Raw genomic sequence first — 21708 nt, 5'->3', positions numbered from 1 at the left:
TATACACTCTAGAGCAGCGAGATACATTTAAAATATTACCCAAGAGACAGACGTTGTACCTACTTGTTCGTGTATTCCAATTTATCAACTCCATATATTCTCCAGAGGGAATTAGATTGGTATCTTCTATTCAAAGAATGTATATAACAGATCAACACATCAACTCTCACCACAGTGTAAGAATTATAAAAACGGAGTTCCACCTTTCCCCAGATTTTTCATCCGGGTATGAGTAAACATAGGACTTACAACATTGACCACCTATAAATGAATTTAAGTTGCATGATTAGGTATACAGATGATTCCAAATCTGACAAATATCACATGTCTCCTTGTAGTCCAATATCCACTTTATTATCAAACCCCATTGATTGAACACCAATACTGGCCTTTTGTCTGTAAAATTAGATTAAGTTTCTCAATTATGCTTATTTTATAATACCATGTTGCCCAGCATTAATAGCAAATCATATTGGTATCATAACTGTACAAAATGTCTTGTATCAAGATATTATATCCCATATCTTTGGATTACCTTGGTATTAAAACAATTCAATGGTACAGTAGATTTTCCAACAATAATCTAACTCTAATTCTTTTCAGGTTCTACTAAAAAATGACAGGTGGGTCACCATTCAATAATCCTTTAGCATACCAAGAAGTTTGTTCAAATGTTCATATTAAACATTTTCTAGTTTCCAAAGGTAATATAGCTAAATATGATTCCCATAGTTCAAAGAAAGATTGTACTTTGGAATCTTTTTTGATTGTGGCCTCTACCCAATCCATTTGAAAGAGAAATCTAAGTTTTTCCAGGAACAAACCCAAAGTAGGAGGTTCAACACTTATGCAATATGGTTTTCTTAGCCACCATTGAAATAATCATAAGGAGTCTACTACATCCTTCAGTTATCTGAACCTGATCTGTTAGGACTCCAAACAAAGCCAAAGTTGAAGACAAGGGAAGGAATGATACCAAATTCCTATGGGCAAACTAAACTACTAACCTCAAATCTTTTTAAGAGGACAACACCAAAACATGATAGGAATCCACTTCATTACATTACATTTTAAACATTTAGGGAGTTGGTTTAAACCCATTTGAAATAAGCAGTAAGGTGAAACATGCATTATGGAAGAATTTTAATACCATCTCTTTATAAATTGAAGAAGTAATTGCCCTCCATGCTTTACGAAAATCAGATCAGAATCTCTGTTGGGGTTCTAGATGGATAACAAATACTCCCATCTACTTACACCAGTGTTCCAAAAATGGATTTATTGATATTGTGGCAGCATACGAAATAGATTTCTTAGTTTGACCAATAACAAAGGTTTTTACCCTCCAATGCTGAACCTCTTGCTTCCCCCTATGAGTCATTTCTTGAAATCTCAATGGGAAGTCAGGATTATTCATTAATGGGAGATGTAAAGAATGACTATTTAGTTGAAAACGATGTCTAATTTTATGCCATAGCTGCCAGTTTGAATATGTATGTATGAAGCCAATCCCTGAGATATCTAGGTAACACTGCCCGATTTTTATAATTCCACATCTGGAAAATTCATCCCCATATTTCTAACCGACTGGTGCATAATATGCTTACTTACTCTGGCTCTTGCCCCCCCCCAAGTAAATGTACAAAACATTTTATAAGAGAGTTTTCAAATCCTGCTGGCGGAGCAAGATAGGCAACAATTGGATGGTATATAAAAGCTTCAGGAATAATATCTTAAACTAGTTCTTCCCATATAGGAAAGGGTAAATGAGGACCATTTATATAATTGAGTTTTAGGCATATTCCATAATGGTTTGAAATTAGCATCGTATAAATTTCATGGTTTCTATGTAACATAAACACCTAGGTATTATAACTTTTCCTTACACCAAACAACCGGATATAGGGAACCCCAGTAAGGTCTAACACCTTTAGTCAAATACAACGCCTTGGATTTATCCAAATTTATAGAATACCCTGAGACCAATCCATATTGTGATAATAAATTTAAAATGGCCGAAAGACTAGTCTTAGGTTTAGCAATATACAGCAAATCATCTGCGAATGCCGTTACTTTAACTCTTAGTACCTATACCTTAGTACCTATAAGTATGCCTTCAAACTCTGGTAAATATTCAAGAAGTCTTAATTATGCATCTAAAGCCAAGTTAAACAACAATGGTAAAAGTGGGCACCCTTGATGGGTGCCCCTATTCATCTCTACAGGAGAAGACAGGGTTCCATTAATCAATATTCTTGTAAAAGATGTCATATATATACTGAATAAACACTGAAAAGTTATGTTCTAAAGCCCTTTGAGCCAATACCGAACGCAGAAATGGCCATTCTACTTTATCGAATGCCTTCTCTGCATCTAGGCTCAATAACCTTGTTTTTGGAGAATTAAGCATTCGTGCTGCTACAGTTGCAGCAATAGCAGTGCGGACCCCTATAGTGGAGTGTTTACCTCGTACAAATCACAGTTGATGATTTGTCAACTGGGATGATAAAAATTGTTGCAGTCTATTGGCCATTGACCATTAACTTTGCCAAAATTTTATAATCACAATTTAAAAGCGAGATCAATCTAAAGGACCGAGACTAAAGTCAAATCTTTGCCTTCCTTAGGTATTAATATTGTATGTGCTTCATTGAATTCTAGAAAGGAAGTATGCTGTAAAATATAGCATAATATACCTCTGTTAAAAGGGATGCCACTTCACTCTGAAGTATTTTTTATAAAACTCAGCAGAATAACCATCCATGCCAGGAGTCTTATGATTGGCCATTGATCTTATCGTCCTTTGATTTTCTTCCAACGAAATTGGTTTATTTAAGGAATTTTCTATTTTCAGATTCAAGTTTAGGTAATTTACCTTTAGTTATCAACTGCCACAGATTGCATTTGTTGTGCTGTATACAGTTGTCTATAATAATCCTCCAAAATATTTATTACTATCTTTGAATTGGTATGAGTCCTCTTAGAGATTGGATCAGTAATCTTAAAAATATATCCCTTAGACCCATGTGGTTTAGGTAATTTTGCCAATAAAGATCATGTTCTGTTGCCCCATATATCAAATGTATATTTCTGATAGCCGAGTATCTACTCTAGAGACAAATGTTATAAAACAAGTCACATCCTCCTGCCATTCAATTTTAGCTGCCTGTGATCCAGTCTCCAAGAAATCTCTATATGCCCTAGTTACCATGCCTTGTAAATCTGTATATTTTCCAAGATGTTCCTTATTTTGCCGTCTGGTGTAATCCATAAGATATCCTCTCATGACCACATTCAAAGTATACCAAAGCATTATGGGTGTGTCCCAATGTTCCAAATTCTCATCAAAGCTATTTGATCATCATCAAAGCTGTGTCCTTTCACAAAGTTAAAAACTTCTGGGGATCTTATCAATGATGGCGGAAATTTTCATTGAAAAACTCAAATTTATGTGGAAGCTCTAAAACCATAGTACAGGAGCATGTTCTGGGATAGTAAATTGTGCTATAGATGTATCTATACCTCCTGAAAACAATGATTCATCAATTAGTATATAATCAATCCTAGAGAAAGAGGTAGGGGTCTTAGAATACCATATATAGTCTTTTTCGATTGGATTAAGGAGTCTCCAGGCCTCCACCAAGGTAGTCTGGGTAAGCAAACCTTTAATTCCTGTTAAGACTGTCCCTGACATGTTTTGGGCTGGACTAGAACGATCTATTATCTACTACCATAATAAAGTCATCTGGCATCATCAAATAATTCTCTTCCAAGAATACTTGGGTAATATACATATAGAATGAACTTGAATTGCCTGTAGGGGGGCGTAAATCGAGCAAAATGAAAACCTCTGACCCGCCAAATCCACCACTACTATCACATACCTACGCTCCTCATCTACAACTGTAATAATATTCTTATTGGGAAGATTCCTATTCAAAAGGATAGCCACTCCTCTTTTCTTAGGATAGTAGTTGCTATAATATCACGTAACTTTGCACTATCACTAACTTTCCAGTGAGTTTCCTGTAAGAATACCACATCAGGTTTTTTACGCTTCAAATGCAACAGAACTTTTTTACATTTTTAGGGACTATTTAAACCTGCCACATTCCTAGATACTAAGTGTAGATTCTTCTGCGTATTAACTACTATATGAGAAGAAGTGTTGGACAAAGTCATCATATCAACTTCCACCGACAGCAACTTATTAGCCAATTCTTTCCAATAAAAAGTGGGCCTAGACCCAACAAGTCATATTCACCCCAATACAATAGCCAACCCCTGAGCCTTCCATACTTACATATCAAAAGTATTAAAACTACCAATATATAAAACATATTTCTGAAAAATTCTAATGACATATAAAAACCTTTTGCATAGTAACAATTCCTCTGTTTTAAACATTGAAGTACCTGCCTCCGCCTTCTATTCCAGGCAGTAGTGTAGCTTTAATTGCAAGACATTCCAAAATATTTTTGTAACTCAGTGTTAAGATCTCTTTAAAAAAAAAGTGAAATAAATAAAACGTATACAAACCTAACTGAAACCTACAAATCCTAATTCACCAGTGGTTTTCATTACAGAAAATATCAAAATATTCATAAAATTAATTCATAATATATACTTTCTATCTAATGTATCTAAACCTAATTGGGCTATTGAAAGGATAAAAATAAATATATCATATGTATACCTGGTTGAATCATGTGAATCATGATCATCAAGTATTTCCCAGAAAAAAAAACATTTTAAAATATTCATATTCAAGTAGGTGACACAAATACACATCTAATTGAATCCTGTGAATTAAGGTGATCCAATTCAAAAATTTCAAAATTCTTGTGTAATCATTATTAACCATGCATTGCATATTTAGAGGGAAAAAAGCAGAAAAAAAGAAAGAAAAAATAGACTTCATTATATTGACCATTTATGTTCATATTATATCTTATGCATGTTGGATGTCTCCCCGATCTTCATTAATAAAATTTATAGCACTATGTGGGTCATCAAATAACCTATTTTCCCCTTTCCACATTATCCTTAACTTAGCCGGATAAAGAAGGGCAAAAGGTATGCCTTTTTCCGCTAGGATACGACAAGCAGGTACAAAATGTTTACGTCTCTGTGCCACAGAGGGCGAAAGGTCCTGGAACAATAAAATATTATCTCCCACTTTCAACTCCCGTTGTTTATGATACGCCATCATCAATGCTTCTTTATCCATTACATGAGAAAGTTTTGCTATCATAGTTCTAGGCCTTTGACTTTGTTTAGATCTTTCTGGGCCTACCTGATTAACACGTTCCAAGGCCCACAGGGTTAAAGATGTAATATTAGGGGCCATGGGCATATCTGTTGTGATAACTTAATCAGTTCCTGACCCTTCCATGTTTCTGGTACTCGAATAATGCAGAGATTACATTGTCTATTTTTCTTTTCCAAATCTTCAACTTTTTCTTCCAATGAGGATAATAATGCTATTTGAGTAGTGAGTTTACCCTGTGCTTCCAATGCCTGATTCGCCAGGTCACTAACTCTCTGTTCTAACTCCACAATGCGTGCAGTGTTGGAAGAAATAGAAGTCAAAACTGTTTCAAATGTGTTTTGTAGTGCGCCCAATTTTTTAAATCAAAATAAGGTCTAAGGAACGTAATCACCTCTGCTGCTGTATTATTTGGCACCAACAACGATGTTAAATCCTTTGCTTCCAAATTAGGTATTTCCTGTAGACTCTGCATAATCATTTTATCAGGAGAAGGTGGGGAAAGTGTCAGTGGGGACACACTGGTTTTCTGGGAACCTTTACATTTTGTTTTTGATTGCTGTTTGCGAGAGGTTCAGGATGGATATCTTCCCACATATTTATCTATAGTAGTATTGTTATTAGATTCTTTTCGACACAACACAGGATTTTCTTTAAAAGAGGTAATGATACCTCTTTAAATTAGGAGAGAAAAAAAATGTTTCACAACTCTATTTTATCACTGCAGAGTCCTACTATATCTCATGATAACTACACAGCACAGCTCATCAGTATAGGTAGCATCTGCTTCATAACTAGCAACATTATTCTGAAACGCAGTATCATATGTATCAACAGGCAGTGTTCTCTCATGAGGCCACTCCTTCAGCTGTACAGTGCCCAAAGGATTCAAAATATTCTAACAGGTCTCAGCAGGGCAGATGGAACAATTTTAAAGTCCAATCTCTCATATATTGTAATCTGGGATTCAGAAAGTGGGGAAGGTAAACAACCAATCAACACTCACCACTCCAGTTGTTTCCAGGTCTCCATTAGCATATATTGCAAACAGGATGCTAATAGCATGGTATAAGCTGTACAATGCAGCTGACTGATCAGAATGACACCTGCCTCTCAGCTGGCAGCATGTGTCTGGAGTTTCAGCTCCAGGTGTATAGCAGGCAGCAATCCCTTCTCACACGATCGCCCCTGCAGGTGCTCGTTCCGAGGGAGTCACGGATACTCTGTCAAGCCTCCAAGTCTCTCAAAGAGCCGGTGTCCTAACAAAAAAAAACTACCTGTGAAAAATAACTGCCAGGGGCCTGATACAAGTGGGTGTGTACAAATACCTAATTGTCGAAAAGTTTCACTTTCACTTTGCGTATGAATGCGGCATATCATCTACTGCAGCCGTACATCTCTACCTGTACAAACCTCCATATCTCCTGATCAGTATGTCCCACCAACCTGAAATGTCAGGGTACATAGGGGACCCTCATAGCTAGCAGTACCCCAAATGTCATCTCCACACCTTTATTAAATTACTGAATATGGGGAACATAAATATAAAAAGTAGTGAAAATTGAACATCAGGGTTGCTGTTTAAAAAGTTAGTGTGTCTAGAAGCCCAAAATTAAACAAACAAATTAGGGAACCCCGGGGCCACTTACATAGCAAGGAGGTGCGACCCCCAAATTTTTACCGACTTGTCACAAAACTAGAAAATGCTCATAATACAGTACACTGTCTCCTTCCATACTTTGAACCCCAATTTTTGAAGAACGGTGCGGTGCAGTTGAACAAATTCATAGGTGCAAGTGGGGAATGCCTGTAGATAACACCCCCTAAAATTTGATCAATAGGTTATCGCCAGTACAGGTGGAACTCTGACCATAAAAAAAACTACCGTCACACATTCCTGGAGGCTTCCAGCACCTGAAGCCCAATTTCCCAGGAACAATGTGGTGCAGGTGAACACAATAAAACACAAATGTACAAGTACATCTTTTAGTACACCAAACATCTATGCAAAAAAATTGTATCACTTTTGCATTAAAATACTTACAGAATTAGAACGCTAGGGGGGTTAAACAATGGGGAGAATGCACTTTCAGAAGTGAACTGGGTGATACAGAAAACATGGAATGGATTTTTAAAAATCATTTGCTATTTGCTAGCAAATGTTTTGAATCCTGGACCAGGTCCATTCCAGGTTTGCTGGATCACCCAGCTTCACTGATGAAAGTGTATTCTCTCCAGCATTGGAGAGCTTTCATAAATCTGGGTCACTGTGTCAAACAGATGTCCATGGGAGCAGGTCCTGTAATATGGGTTGTAGTGAGGCCTATAAACTTGTTGAGTTCCAGGAGTGGGATTGGATGAATCAGTCACAGTGATGGCTTGGTGAAATAGCAATTAGGGATGGCAGGCAGTAGAGGTTGTGTTTGAGTCCAGGTGGAGGCTTAATAATGAATCAGTCCATTGGAAGGAGGTGGGAGCTGCAGAGTGTAATTGTATGTCCAATTCTGTTCGAATTCCTTGTATTAATTCCCATTGCACCTATAATTTGGCACTTGAAATGTGGGCATGTGACCTTGCCTGTTGTTTAAATAGAAGTGCTTTGGGCCCTGAATATGGATAGACTGATACGTAACAAGAAATTAGGGATATCAGTTAAACCTGGGTAGGGCAGGGGTTAGCAGGGCAATAAATATCAATATGCACTCAGCTGGAACAAAGGGATAGAGAACAGATAAATCTATGGGGAGATTTAAGTTGGTGCGATAGGTTAATCTACAATGTGAGACGCACCAGATGAATATTGTAGGGGAATACAATTGGATACACAGGGGTAGATTATGGCAGACAGAATGGCAGACATATCTGTCGAAGGAGGTATAAATGCAGATGAGTTGCAGGTAGATGAAAAAGGTGAATTTATTAGTGATGATAGTAGACGAGGAGGATGATGACGATGTTGATGTTATTCTCTGGATTAATTCCCATTGCACTTATAATTTGGCACTTTAAATTTGAACAGGTAACCAGGGTCCCCATGTGACCTTGCCTGTTGTTTTAAATAGAAGTTCTTTGGGCCTTAAATATTGTTTCCTAACTGTCCCTTTGACACCAGACAGTATGACTCCTTGTGTCAGGAAAAATAGCTTAATTCGTTGACCTTCTTCTCAAAATTCTAGTTATTAGCCTAGTAGGCTGTTTGTAGTCTAATACTTTGACCTAAAAACAAGCATGCAGCTTGTGAATGCAATAGGAAAGTCAGAACATCTTAATTGTAAAATTGGTCCTGGCTTTTAACACAGAAAATATGAAAGCTTTCAGATCAATATAACAGTCAAGCAAGGCGAATTTTGAAAAGAAAATTTAGCAATGGCGATTGAGAATATAAGTTGATTTGCTTGCATGCGTAAAAATGTATTTTTCTAATCACACAATTTGAAATTGCACTTTCTTTTTCTAGCATTTATAACGTCTTGCCAGGGTGACATTTTCTAATGTAGGACACAGGCAAGGGATATTAGAGCTGAAATAATGAGAAAGTGTGACTTTTAAGCTAAGGTGTTTGGAATACATTAGTGAGCTAAAAAAAATCCTGTTCACAGCTGCAGTCTCTTTGATGAGGTCATGTGAATTTTTCTAAATTGCACTGAACTGAATTCGCCCCACTGTAAGGTATATTAGAGGTAAGTGAATGTATTGGCTTTCCTAATGGCAAGAATATAAAATACCAGTACAGAGAAGTGGCGCTATATAATATGAAAAATCACTTGAAAATCCAGCAAGTGAAGGTTTATGAATATTGGACAAAGCAAAAATCCTCCTAACCATACTACAAATAATGAGAAAGAGGTTCTTTTCATTCACTAAAATGTGCCCTTAAAAATGTTCCTCTCTCAGAACAAGTGGCAAAGACACTGTCTGGAAGATGCCTTTAATATTGAAGAGAATAGTCAGATTTACATGGCTAATGAAAGACTGTGTAGATAATACCTACCAAGGTAACAATGTTTTGTTTGTTTGAATAGGATCTGCTTTTACAGTTCGATAATATCTTCTTACACTCCTAATAATGGTAAATATTTTATAGTCTGTGCATCAAAGTGTTCCACAAAACTCCACTCAAAAAGTTCTACCTTTTACGACAACAACACTGGACGATATTCTGAAGTCATTTTCCGATGTGAGCGTCATTAGAGTTGCCAGTGGTTACTTATTAATGGTGAGTTGAGCCTATTGTGAAAGTTGAATTCAGAGAAATGAAGGCATGATGTGTAATATGTTAACATGCATGTTTAAAAAAAAAAAAAAAAAATCTGCCAACTGATGGAGGTGACCTGTTGCATTCTAATGTGGTATGCTTTTGTTTCCAAATGTTTCATTTACAGCTTGCCTATGCCTGTTTAACCATGCTGAGGTGGGACTGTGCCAAGTCTCAGGGTGCCGTAGGGCTGGCTGGAGTTTTGCTCATAGCACTTTCAGTGGCTGCGGGATTGGGCCTGTGTTCATTGATTGGAATTTCCTTTAATGCTGCAACAACTCAGGTAATAATTAGATTATTGACTAGATGCATGATTTGTACAGGTGCAGATATCTATTTATTGCAACTGTTTTATTCTTGTAAGCTGCACTTTTTCTTTTGTCCACTTTATTACAAAACGGTCACCACAGCACTTTGATGTATTGCGGCTGTAAATGTGGGTCGTTACTTCTGCCGTGCAAAGGAGGTTTATTAATGGTATCGATAATATACTCCCATATTCCACCCTAATGCAGTGCTACAGAGAACATAGAGTTTAAACTGACCAAAAGACAAATGATAGAATAGTTGTCTAGCTAAATGGTTACTTAAAAATGTTTGTGTATATAACCTCAGAAGATGAGGGTACATCTTTAACAGCCAAATGTTGTATGTGTGTGTATTGTATTGACTGCCTGCATTCTTCCCAACAGGTTTTGCCTTTTCTTGCTCTTGGGGTTGGTGTTGACGATGTATTTCTATTGGCACATGCATTTAGCGAAACCGGCCAAAATAAAAGGATTCCATTTGAGGTAATTACAGTCTTTCAGATGAAAAAGTGCCTTTGTTTTCACAGGTATTTTACCCAGAAGGCATACATTGTTTTTTCCATATATTTGACTTGTGAACATTTAGCCACTGAAGAAAAAAATCCTTAAACATTTCCATGCTTTGGGGGTGGTAGTGATCATAGGTATTGCACCCTCGTCTACAGACACCGCTTAAAATTTCCTTTATTTTAGATGTAATTATGAGATATATTTAAAAAGACATGAAGATGACTGTCACCAAATATTCACTTGTGAATGATCAATCTGTCACTTGAAACGCATGCACCAGGATGATTTACCTGCCAAAAAATATTTCGCTGTATGACAGAAGCTTACAGCAGAGTGGTGTATACAGATGGCACTGGTAGTATTGTGCATGTTAAAATGTAACACTAAATTAGCACCTAACCCTAGTTGTTTAATATAGCTTCAACACTTAGCACTTAGTGTATTTCGGGGTAAAATATTAAAGAGAAACATATACAATAAATTCACTTTGACGATCCTTCAAGTACAAAAAAAGTACCAGTTGATCTGCCAAAATGCACTAAGCTACCAAGTCTGGTTGTAGGCTAACACACGATTTTCAGCAGTGTTTTCAGTCCTGTCTCGTTTTCACTTGCCAAACTACTTAGATCCACCTATTTTCTCAACTCTGCAACATATTGGCTAGTGAAGCACTGGCAGGGATATTTACTCCCTCTGAGATAACACAAGAATTAAGCACTGGACATAGGACATCTCTGCATTTCTAACATGATTTTAAGGTATTTTTTTTGCACTTCCTAAATTTTATGTACTGAGCACCAAAGATGTTGGCAGTAAATGAATTGTCCAGATAGTAGAGTTTTGTCAAAATGATAGTTATTGGTGGTTCTAAAACATCAAAGAACTATATTTCCTTTTCATCGTTTTATCAGGACAGAACTGGTGAGTGCCTAAAAAGGACAGGAGCCAGCGTTGCTTTGACTTCTATCAGCAATGTGACTGCTTTCTTCATGGCAGCCCTGATACCCATTCCTGCACTAAGAGCATTCTCACTCCAGGTAACTAATTCTCATAAATATCTATCTAATCTATCTAATCTATCTAATCTATCTATCCTCTTTTGTTGTTTTTATATTTATTGATTGAACGACAGCTGCAACAAAATCAATTACATATTAAACCTCTTACAACAAAATCAATTACATATTAAACCTCTTACAACAAAATCAATTACATATTAAACCTCTTACAACAAAATCAATTACATATTAAACCTCTTACATAGTGGAGTTTTGACATACATGTAGGGAAGATGAGCAGTTAAGTATAATCACTGTACAATATTATTAAACAACATGTTTGTGTAATGAGTAGACATAGCTGCAACCATATCCTTACACAATTGCAAACCAAACCAGGAACAGTGTTTTAAAACATGCTACCTAGCTAAAAGATTGCATACATTAACTAGCTTTGCAATACATTTTTTAATGGTATATGTTCTAAAGATAAATCTAAAGTAATTCAGTTGATCCAATTCTTTGGAGGTTGTGTTCATGTGGTGTGTTTATTTTCTATTCTTTTAGAGATGGTGTCATTTAATCACTTTAGAATCGTAGCAGTTTTGTTTTTTTTTTTGCCCCAGCATTGTCTGTTACTATTTTTAACCTCTGTTTTAACAGATAATAGGTAATGTTGGAGTTATATATTGGGTAAAAAGAAGCTTTTCATAATACCTGCATAAAGAAGGGAGTTACTGAAGGGCAGCTGTAATGTGGAGCTTGAGCTGACAGGCATCCTCATCTGCTCATCACTTCATGCTGTGAAGTACACCCACTCTCTCTGTGTGGTCTGACAAGAATGGCAAACACACATACCATGGGCAGGGCCCCAGCTGAGAAGGCATACTAGATTTTCCTTGGGTAATTCTAACACGGACCTCCCATTCTTCTCTGACATCAGTTACAGGTCAGAGTGCTCCAAATTTCCAAACAATGAAGCACAGAAACCCTTCAACCGCTTTCAGTTTTACTAAATAGTAAAAATGTGTATAGTTTGGCAGATTCAAGCTGATCAGTTGCTTCAAGTGATACAGGGTCTAACTCTTTAAAGTTTCTATAGGAACAAATATGTTTGCATTGGTTCAAAGAAATCACAGACACCCAAGAGTTATGTGTAATTTTTTTTCTAATGGGTTGCTTTGTGGGTAATTTTTTTTTTTTAGGTGCTATGATAAAGGAGGTATGATGTGTACTTTTTATCCTTTAGCTATTACTATGGTCCTTTATACTTATTACTCCTTATTTAGAAATGTGTCTTTTATTTGTAAAGTCTGACACACAATATCTAAGGGATGGAAGGTGGTAAAATGAAATAAATCAACATTATGCCACCTCTATGGAATTCTTTTTTTCCCAACTTTTTTGTTTTTAAAATAATGCTTGAGGGATAAAAACATGCCTAGATCTATTCCGGTCTTTGGTCTAGCTAGAAGATACTTCTAGTATGTGAGAACTTGTTATAATACGGTAAAAAAAAATAAAAAAAACACTTGTTTTTGGCTAGTGTGTTCAGATTGTTCTGCATCCTTGTAATACGGTGGAAAGCAGTGGTCGCCAACCAGTGGTCCACGAGAAACTTTTGATGGTCAACCAAAAAATAGGAGCATTATTTGCAATTTTTATGTTTTATAATAATAAAACAAAAATAATTTTCTAATAAATTCTTATATTCTAAATGTCAATTTTCACCTTTATATTGCACTAAATTTACGAGCGGTACTGGAGACAGAAAAACAAGGGAGGGGCAGTGTGATGTCAGTGTAGTCTTAAGTTGTATGAGGCAACCATTGCCGAGCTGTATGCCTCAGTATTGTTTTAACCATTACAACACTCACCCCACTCCGCGAATACCAATTCTCATCTGATTGTTTTATTTTATTTGTTTATTTCTCAGATGTTCTTTTAGTTAAGCATGACCTTAACTGTGTATTTTCCTTAACTGCAGTGTTCTCCCCAGGCACTTTTAGCTGGGCGCACCGCCCGGCACTTTTCACTAACCACCTGTTTTTGGATGGTTACTGAGCAGTTGGGTCAGAATACAGGGGCCGCCACCCACCTACAATTTCTTCTGACCCAGCTTAAAAAAATATCTGGGTTCAACACTGAACTGTTATATTTAATTGCATCAAATAGTTTGACTTTGATAACTATCATTTCTTGTTTGATCTTAGATTCAAATAAAATAAACCCATAATGTGTGATAAAAAGCAAACAAATATATTGCATTTATTTAGTAATACCAAAGATAATGCAACATATGATAATAGTAACAATAGTAATACTTCACTTAACTGTGAGCTGATCAATGAATCAGAGCCTCCACAGTCCTTGTCAGGCACCATTAGGAAGATCATTATTTTACAAATGTATTTATCTTTTTTTTTTTTTTAAATCATATTAATGGTCCGCGGGATTTAAAATTATGAATTTAGTGGTCTGAAAGGTTGGCGACCGATAGTGTATAGTGTTATTGTTTGAAATCTGAAATGTGTATATGAATAATTTTTTGGTTCCTTGCAGGCTGCCGTTGTGGTTGTCTTCAACTTTGCCATGGTTCTGCTGATATTTCCTGCCATTCTGAGTATGGATCTGTATCGAAGGCGAGATCGAAGGCTGGATATATTCTGCTGTTTCAGCAGGTGAATCTTTACATAGGTTTTTGTTAATCTACAGAAACAAAAAAGAGTAAAATTAAGGGGCTCCAATTACAATCAGGGGATTACAGGGTTTATGAAACAACTGAATAAATACAATAGGATATTTGTTTGTTTTTTCAAGGATTGCAATAGTTTCTTGCAGGAAATGAATTGATATAGCAAACAGAAACATGTCATTTCTTTGTCCTCAAATGTGATTCAAAAATGCTTTTCAACCAGTTGACAAGACAACCGACCACAAGACTAACTCAAAAGGATCTCAAAACTGAAAATCAACCACTTCTCTTCAGATGTTTGAAAATGTCAATAAAACATCCACTTTCACAGTTCTCATTTGTTTCCCTTATAGTAGGAGGGCTGATTGTTTGCTGGTTTTTGGCCTGTCAGATACTATAAACCACTGATATGTGGAAAACCCATCTATGTGAACAAGTCTTTACAGGGGTAAAGAATTATGAATTGTAGCATTGTGTTGTAACGGTGCCATTGTTGTAGTTTGATGATTTCATGTTATTTCATTAAGCTCTACATGCATTATACCAATTCAGTATTTTTTTTTTTTTACTTTTTTTCTAGTCCCTGTGTCAGTAGAGTGATTCAGATTGAACCCCAAGCATATCTGGACAGTAATGATAACACACGCTACAGTCCTCAACCACCCTACGGCAACCACAGCTTTGCTCGCGAGACTCAAATCACCATGCAGTCAACTGTCCAGCTGCGGACAGAGTATGACCCAAGAACTCAGTCTTATTATACTACAGCAGAGCCTCTATCGGAAATATCTGTTCAGCCAACTCTCTCAACACCCCACGACTCCAATTGTCAGACTCCAGAAGGCACAAGTTCTACCCGAGACCTGCTTACTCAATTTTCCGAGTCTGGTTTGCACTGCCTTGAGCCCTCCTGTTCAAAGTGGACTCTTTCTTCTTTTGCTGAGAAGTATTATGCCCCATTTTTGTTGAAACCAAAAATAAAGGTAAGTGCCTATGCAAAGTTATAAACCTGGAATAAGTTCCATTTATTGTAACTCAGTAGAGTTTAAAAAAAAGACCAATACAATTTACTCCTACAATGCTACTGAATCTGACATACTTCTGGGAGTTTGGAAAGCCTAGTTGCCTGCTGTGGTTTGATTCACAGTCCCTGCATCCCTACCCCAGCATGTCCCATGAAATCAGTCATCCAACAATAAAAGTCCTGGAAATGTGACAGATGTCAGTCATTTTATGACAACATAAAAACAGGACTCCCCCCCCCCTGTTTAAAAAAAATAAATACATTTAAAAAAAGTGACAATATTACTTCAGGTTCCAGCCTGCTTCTACATGCAGCCAGACAGTGGGAATAAAAAATGTTAGACTAAATTTTGATAAAAAATTCTAATTATAAATGTATTCAAATACCACTGATCTGCACTAATCTGCACAGCTCAAAAATGGACAAATATACTGTTATTTTTTTTTTTTTTTTTTTTAATTTTATATCAAAATTTATCTTTGTGATGTTAATGAATTGATCTTAATCGAATGATAATGATGTATTGATTTGTTTTAGATAGTTGAGATTAGAACGCAATAAAAATGTCACTTGTGGGAATGAAGGCACTTGAATGCAGTGAGAATGAAGAGGTTTATACAAAACTACATCAGGCAGTATCCAAATACAAATGTTGACATAATGATGCAAATAGACTGTAAATACCTTCAAATGTGTTTGTATTAGTATAAAGTCAGATGTGTTCTAAAATATCCATAGAGTATGCAGTAAATATGCAAAACTGCTGAAGCCAATAGATATGTGCATAAATTAGGTTAGGTTTTAAGGCTTTAAATTAAACTGTTAATCCAGGGAGCATTGATTGCCCCCACGGAATCAGGAAATAATTTTTTCCCATGTTAAAGCAAATTGTACCCGGGTTTTTGTTTTTTTTTTTTTTTCCTTCCTCTGGACCAGCTATGTCCATAAAGTTTTATATCTGGGATATGTTTACTTCCCTAGTGGTTAAACTTGATGGACTTATGTCTTTTCTCAACCTGACCTACTATAAATATGTATTCCTTCTTTATATTGTTTTCTGTTTGTAACAAACCTACGTTTTTGTTGTGAAGCTGTTGCACCATATGACTGTCTGTTTTGTTTCCAACTATAGGTTGCAGTCATATTTATTTTCTTGGCTTTACTTTGTATTAGCCTGTATGGCACCACCCGAGTTCGAGATGGTCTGGATCTCACAGATATTGTTCCTCGGGAAACTCAGGAGTATGATTTCATAGCAGCACAATTTGAGTACTTTTCATTCTACAACATGTATGTGGTGACACACAAAGCTGACTATCCTCGTTCCCAGCACTTGCTATATGACCTACACAAGAGCTTTGCCACTGTCAAGTACGTCCTCTTGGAAGGCGACAAACAGCTTCCCAAAATGTGGCTTCATTATTTTAGAGATTGGCTACAAGGTAAGAATATACTAGGATGTAAACCTAAATTATGAGTCTTCTACCAGGCTAATTAAAGCCAATCCTTTTGTGACACAAATTCACAAGGAGATGATAAAGGTAGGGATTTCATTACAACTTATTAGTAAGTCAATTTGTTTTTTCTAGTTGCTCAACTATGTCTCCAGTTTCTAGTAAATTTATAAACTATAGATTATGTTGTAGTGGTTCAAGAACCATATTAGTTAAACACAACGTACCTTATAAAAAACAATTTAAAACCCTGTCAAATAAATGTATATGTTCCCAGGACATGAAACATTTTGCAGTGTATGGACAATTTTTGTGTACATTTGGGCAGCCTATACTTGTATGTTATCAGTGATTTCAGGATGGGTAGAGGCTGAATGCAGTTCTTCAGCTTGATTTAACCCCCCTAGTGGAAATCCCGAGTGTGACTCGGGGTGGATTTTACTAGCAAAAAGCGGCAATCCAGAGTCACACTCGGGATAACTTTAGAAGCCCCCCTTACCTTTGCCCCACGCTACAGCGGCGATCTGATGGTCCCCCTGTGATGCTGGGGCACCGGTCCGTCGGGCCGGGGGGGGGAGGGGGTTCCGGGCAGAAAAATTTTAAAGCAGATTACCGCTTTAAAATTTTAAGATTAATCTGCTTTTAAATACCACCCGGGTCCCGGCCATGCTGCTGCACACATCAGCAGTGAGATGCGAAGCACAATGCAGGACTTCTGCATTGTGCTTCACATCTCACTGCAGATGCAAGCAGCAATAGTAAATTCTGGGGGTGATGCCAGCTGGCACCACCCCCGGAATTTGCCATTGCTGCTCACATCTCCTGGAAGATGCGTTGCACAATGCTGAAGGTTTACATGGAGATGCAGAGCAGCAGCGTTGGGGTGAGCCGGGGCGGGAAATTTAAAAAGCAGATTACAATGTAATCTGCTTTTAAATGGGTTTTACAGTTAAAAAAACACTATACAACATACAATAAAAAGAAAAATTAGAATCACTTTTTGCATCAAAAAAATAACAGAATTAGAACGCTAGAGGGGTTAATGTAGCAGAAGTCAGTTTGTGTACATGTGTGTGTCCAACAGAACACAAAACTGCTGCTAATGTCTTGGTGACAGACACCACAGTACACTTTCAAAGGTTTTGAGTCCATACCTCATTGAGTTGGAGCTGTATTGGAGGCATGAGGAAGGGGGACCTACACCATATTAGTCAGGTGGTTAATTTAGTTGTTTTGCTTGTATTAAATAAGTTGCATGAAGCATTTGTGGATAAGAGGATGAACTGGAAATATTAGCTTTTCTTAACTTGTTTAGTTATAAATTAACTTAATTATATATTGCTCACATTTTACTTAGTTACTTGGGAAAAAGCTAAAGCCCTTGTTTAATCATGGTACCTGCACTGCTAGAAAAACCTTTAATGCTGTGTCCTTTCAGGGTTTTTCTTTTTATGTATTCCGATTTATTTTTTTAATAATAGATATTACTTTAGGGAATGATTCCGGTAGCAGTCTTCTGCTATGTGTCCCCCAGTCTCTGACCTTCTTCAGCATTACATATGCAGTCTTTAAGTTTACCTGTGGGTCTTTTCCAGCACTGCATATATTGACTTTAGGTTAATATTTTAACCACCATTGAAATCCAGTTAATTTTGTACCAAGAAGGAAACATACAAACTGCCTAATAAATAATCATTTAGCGCAGAAGATAAAGCACTTGATATAGAAGAGAATAAGTGGTGTGTAATATATGTGGTTTGATTCATATATATTTTTTTTTTGTTGGGTCTTTGTTGGGTACTTATGGGGAAAATTGTGTGCGTCAATTGTGGTTTTGTGACTATCTAGACCTGGGTGGTATTGTATTTCTCGTCACTATCTCCAGTGGGCAGGGTTAGCAGTGTGTAAGTGCACTGAGACATGCTTCATTGTTTGTAGGGTTGCAGAAGTTTTTACTAGTTTTATTGTTTTAGGTTTAGCTGCTGAGAATTAGAGTAGTACATCAGTAGTACATCAGAAAGAGGGTACATCAGATGAAACTTGGTTAAAGCAACTGTAACTGTGTAATTGCATGCATTCTTTAAAAATAACATTTCTTTTCTGATTCCTTTTTTTGTGCTCTGATTGTAATTTCCTATTTGTTTTCAATGCTATATCTTTTCATCTGCTGGGCTCTCCTGATTTCCATCTGAGAAATAGTATTTTGATTCCTTCTGCAGCAATTACGGTATTTTTCGGACCATAAGACGCTCCGGACTATAAGACGCACCAGGTTTTCCGCACAAGGGAAAACAAGAAAAAAAAAATTGATTTGATTTCCCCTGAGATCCAGCGTGCGGCACTTGTGCCCGCCCATGAAGGCGGCGCCGATCGGCATTCATCAAATCAATCGGCGCCGCCTTCGTGGGCGGGCACAAGTGCCGCACGCTGGATCACAGAACAGGCAGAGATCGGCGCAGCCGGGGACCGGCGGGGACACAGGTAAGTAAAAAAATATGCCCCTGTACCTCTGCATTCGGACCATAAGACGCACCCTGATTTTCCCCCCACTTTAGGAGGAAAAAAAGTGCGTCTTATGGTCCGAAAAATACGGTACTGTAATTGCTTAGAGAGCAGCCAGAGCTACTTTAGTGGAAATACTGTATATTGTGATTTGTATACAATAAATTGGGGTCTCAGTACAATGAAAAGTGAAGTGTACTGAGCTGAGAATAGGTAAAGATTGCATTCATTAAAACTTATTTTAAATCCTGCAGCTTCCTCAGCAGTCACTTGGTGAAACCTCTTTATTTTTTAGTTAGTATTGAAATTGGACGACAGCTAACATTTTGTATTGAATAGACCAACATTCACATCCAGCAGTAGTAGATTGGGTTTTCGGGAAAAGGTTTAAAAATCTAACTAGCCTTAAAATGACTGCCTGCTTAATGCATAGGTTTATTGGGCGGGCATATCTTTTATTTTTTTTTTATCATCCTCTGATTGTGTGTACATCTTGTATTTTTTATTTAATTTGTGAAATGTTTTGACATATTTATAAGCAACTTTCTTTTATAAACTACTAACTTCCCCATCTCCTATGTAATGATTATGAATTATGAATTTGGCTCCTGGACAGTAGAAGAGTGAGGATGGTGAATATTTTTGTGCCGCCTTTCCATTCCGCTTTGTCTCTTTGGCCTTGACCCTAAATTGGGATTTATGGATAAAACCCTATGTACTGAGCTCCACCTTCCTGCATAAAATGTGCTCCAAATTACCCAATCGCCAGTGACTGTGCACTGAAAAGTATTCCCTTTTTTCAGAACACTCCTGGCCGCCGTTTCACTCTCCTGCTAACAGGATGGCAGAGAGGAAAGGAGCAGTTGAGAATGAATAGATGTTGGCTGTGATCCTTACACATTCTGGCAGCAGATCCCACATCTTAAATTAGCTGCACAAGTTGAACAGATGGAACAAATTGACAAAATCTTGTTCACTCACAATGTGTTCAAGAAGCAGCTGAGATGCTATTTGAAGCACAAAAAAATGAAGTATTTTTATTAGTTCTTGCCTCCCTGTGTAACAGACCTTCTATTTTAACCTGGCAAACAGTAGCTGTAATGTGTAATGTAATGAATATTACATGCATCCCTCCCTCCTGGTTCTTGCCCAGTCTCATTTGTTGTGGTCTGCTAGCCTTTAAAGACACATTTAGTATCTAGCAAGTTACAAAGCCATCCTATTATTTTCTAATTACCTCATTGCACCTTTAAAGAATAGCTGCATATAAAGCAATACAATCCTGTGAACTTGCTTACAGTATTCACATATTTAATCAATGGCAAATACATTACTGGTGCAGGCTGAATGCAGAATCATGGGACAGGCAGCCAGGGTCTTCCTAAGATTAGTTATTCAGGTAGTAGATATATCTCATCATACCTTATGGCGTTATCAGTGTTGGAGAATATGAATACTGCACCCAGACCTTAGCATGCACCCAGCAGGTATTGATGGTATGCCTAGCCTATGTCTACTTGTTGTGTTTTATGTTTAAGTTACATTAAAAAGTTGTAGAACAATGATGGTAACAAGTGAATCCAGGAACTCATCAATGCCTTTTAAGTGTTTTTCCATGGCCAGACACCAATGGCTTTCCTAATAAAGGCATTTCACTGCATGGAATGTAGTAGAAAAACAGCATTTATTGTATTCCTGGTGTGCAGCTGTCATCCTCTCATCAGTCTTTTAGGCATTCCTACCAGACGAAGATTTAAGGATGCCCCTCCACAAACAAATAGTGTAATGGGGATATATATAAATAAATAAATCTAACTTTTTGTTTGTGTTTTAGGTTCCTGGGTAGAAGACAGCCACCCTGTTTTCCTAATTACATCCTGGGGTTCAACGCACATCAAAAGTTTTTCTATCATTTTAATTTATTTTGTAAAATGATTATCAAAAAATAGATGCTTTTTTGTTTTGCAAAAATAAGTTATTTTTGTTATATTCTCTTCGTCCCTACTTAATTTTAATTTAATGTTGCATAGCATTCTCATATGCTATGTGTGCATAGTCTGTTTTAATTCTACCTTAAAAAAAATTAAAAAAAAGATTCAGGGGGATATTATTCATTTATTATTAAATTTATAAAATTTAGTCAACACATGCCACGTCCCGAATATATATTTATTTATTATTAAGTTTATAAAATGTAATCAACACATGCCACGTCCCTGTGTATTTCAAGCAACATACATTTGTTTGTGACTTTAAAGGTGCCATATGTTCAACATTTCTCAATGTCCACAGTTTTTTAACATTTTAACAATTTATTATTGGTATCTATAATGGAGTTTATACGACCAAATCATTATAAAAACATTTTATTAAAACAATAAAATGTTGATGCGTTTCGTGGATTGTGTCCACTTCTTCAGGAGGGGAGAACAGACCAAGATAAAAACAAACAATACATGGCCTATTGTAAATACATCAATACAAAATTACATGTTAGATTTACATCATTAAAAATTTTAATAGCTAAATAACTTGCATTGGACCATGAAACCAAGGTTCCCTTAGTAGGACAGCTGGAGGGTGGAGAGGGTAGCAGCAGACAATATGAGGAATAAGACCAATTGCAATTTAAATATGGTCCTATTACTCATATTGTTTGTTCTGTGTATGTGTGTGTGTGTATGTATATATAT

The 21708-nt window shown here is 36.7% G+C and overlaps 1 protein-coding gene across 5 annotated transcripts in view; it reads left to right on the top strand.

The window, feature by feature from the left end:
* The window catches only part of PTCH1 (patched 1), an 80151-nt gene that overhangs the window by 38902 nt on the left and 19541 nt on the right, over window positions 1–21708 (top strand). Inside the window, exons 9-15 of one of the 5 annotated variants that reach the window (XM_072414979.1) lie at window positions 9354–9485; window positions 9652–9807; window positions 10217–10315; window positions 11254–11379; window positions 13903–14021; window positions 14616–15018; window positions 16192–16501. In XM_072414979.1, the coding sequence (XP_072271080.1) occupies window positions 9354–9485; window positions 9652–9807; window positions 10217–10315; window positions 11254–11379; window positions 13903–14021; window positions 14616–15018; window positions 16192–16501 (1345 nt within the window). Of the gene's footprint in view, window positions 1–9163; window positions 9486–9651; window positions 9808–10216; window positions 10316–11253; window positions 11380–13902; window positions 14022–14615; window positions 15019–16191; window positions 16502–21708 lie in introns of those variants that run through there. The other 4 variants (XR_011921338.1, XM_072414981.1, XR_011921339.1 and 1 more) reach the window with 4 other exon arrangements.

The sequence above is a fragment of the Pyxicephalus adspersus genome, chromosome 6, assembly GCF_032062135.1.
Source record: "Pyxicephalus adspersus chromosome 6, UCB_Pads_2.0, whole genome shotgun sequence".
NCBI classification, from domain to species: domain Eukaryota; kingdom Metazoa; phylum Chordata; class Amphibia; order Anura; family Pyxicephalidae; genus Pyxicephalus; species Pyxicephalus adspersus.
Note: the sequence above shows the minus strand (reverse complement) of the source record. Positions and strands in the feature narration are given on the sequence as shown.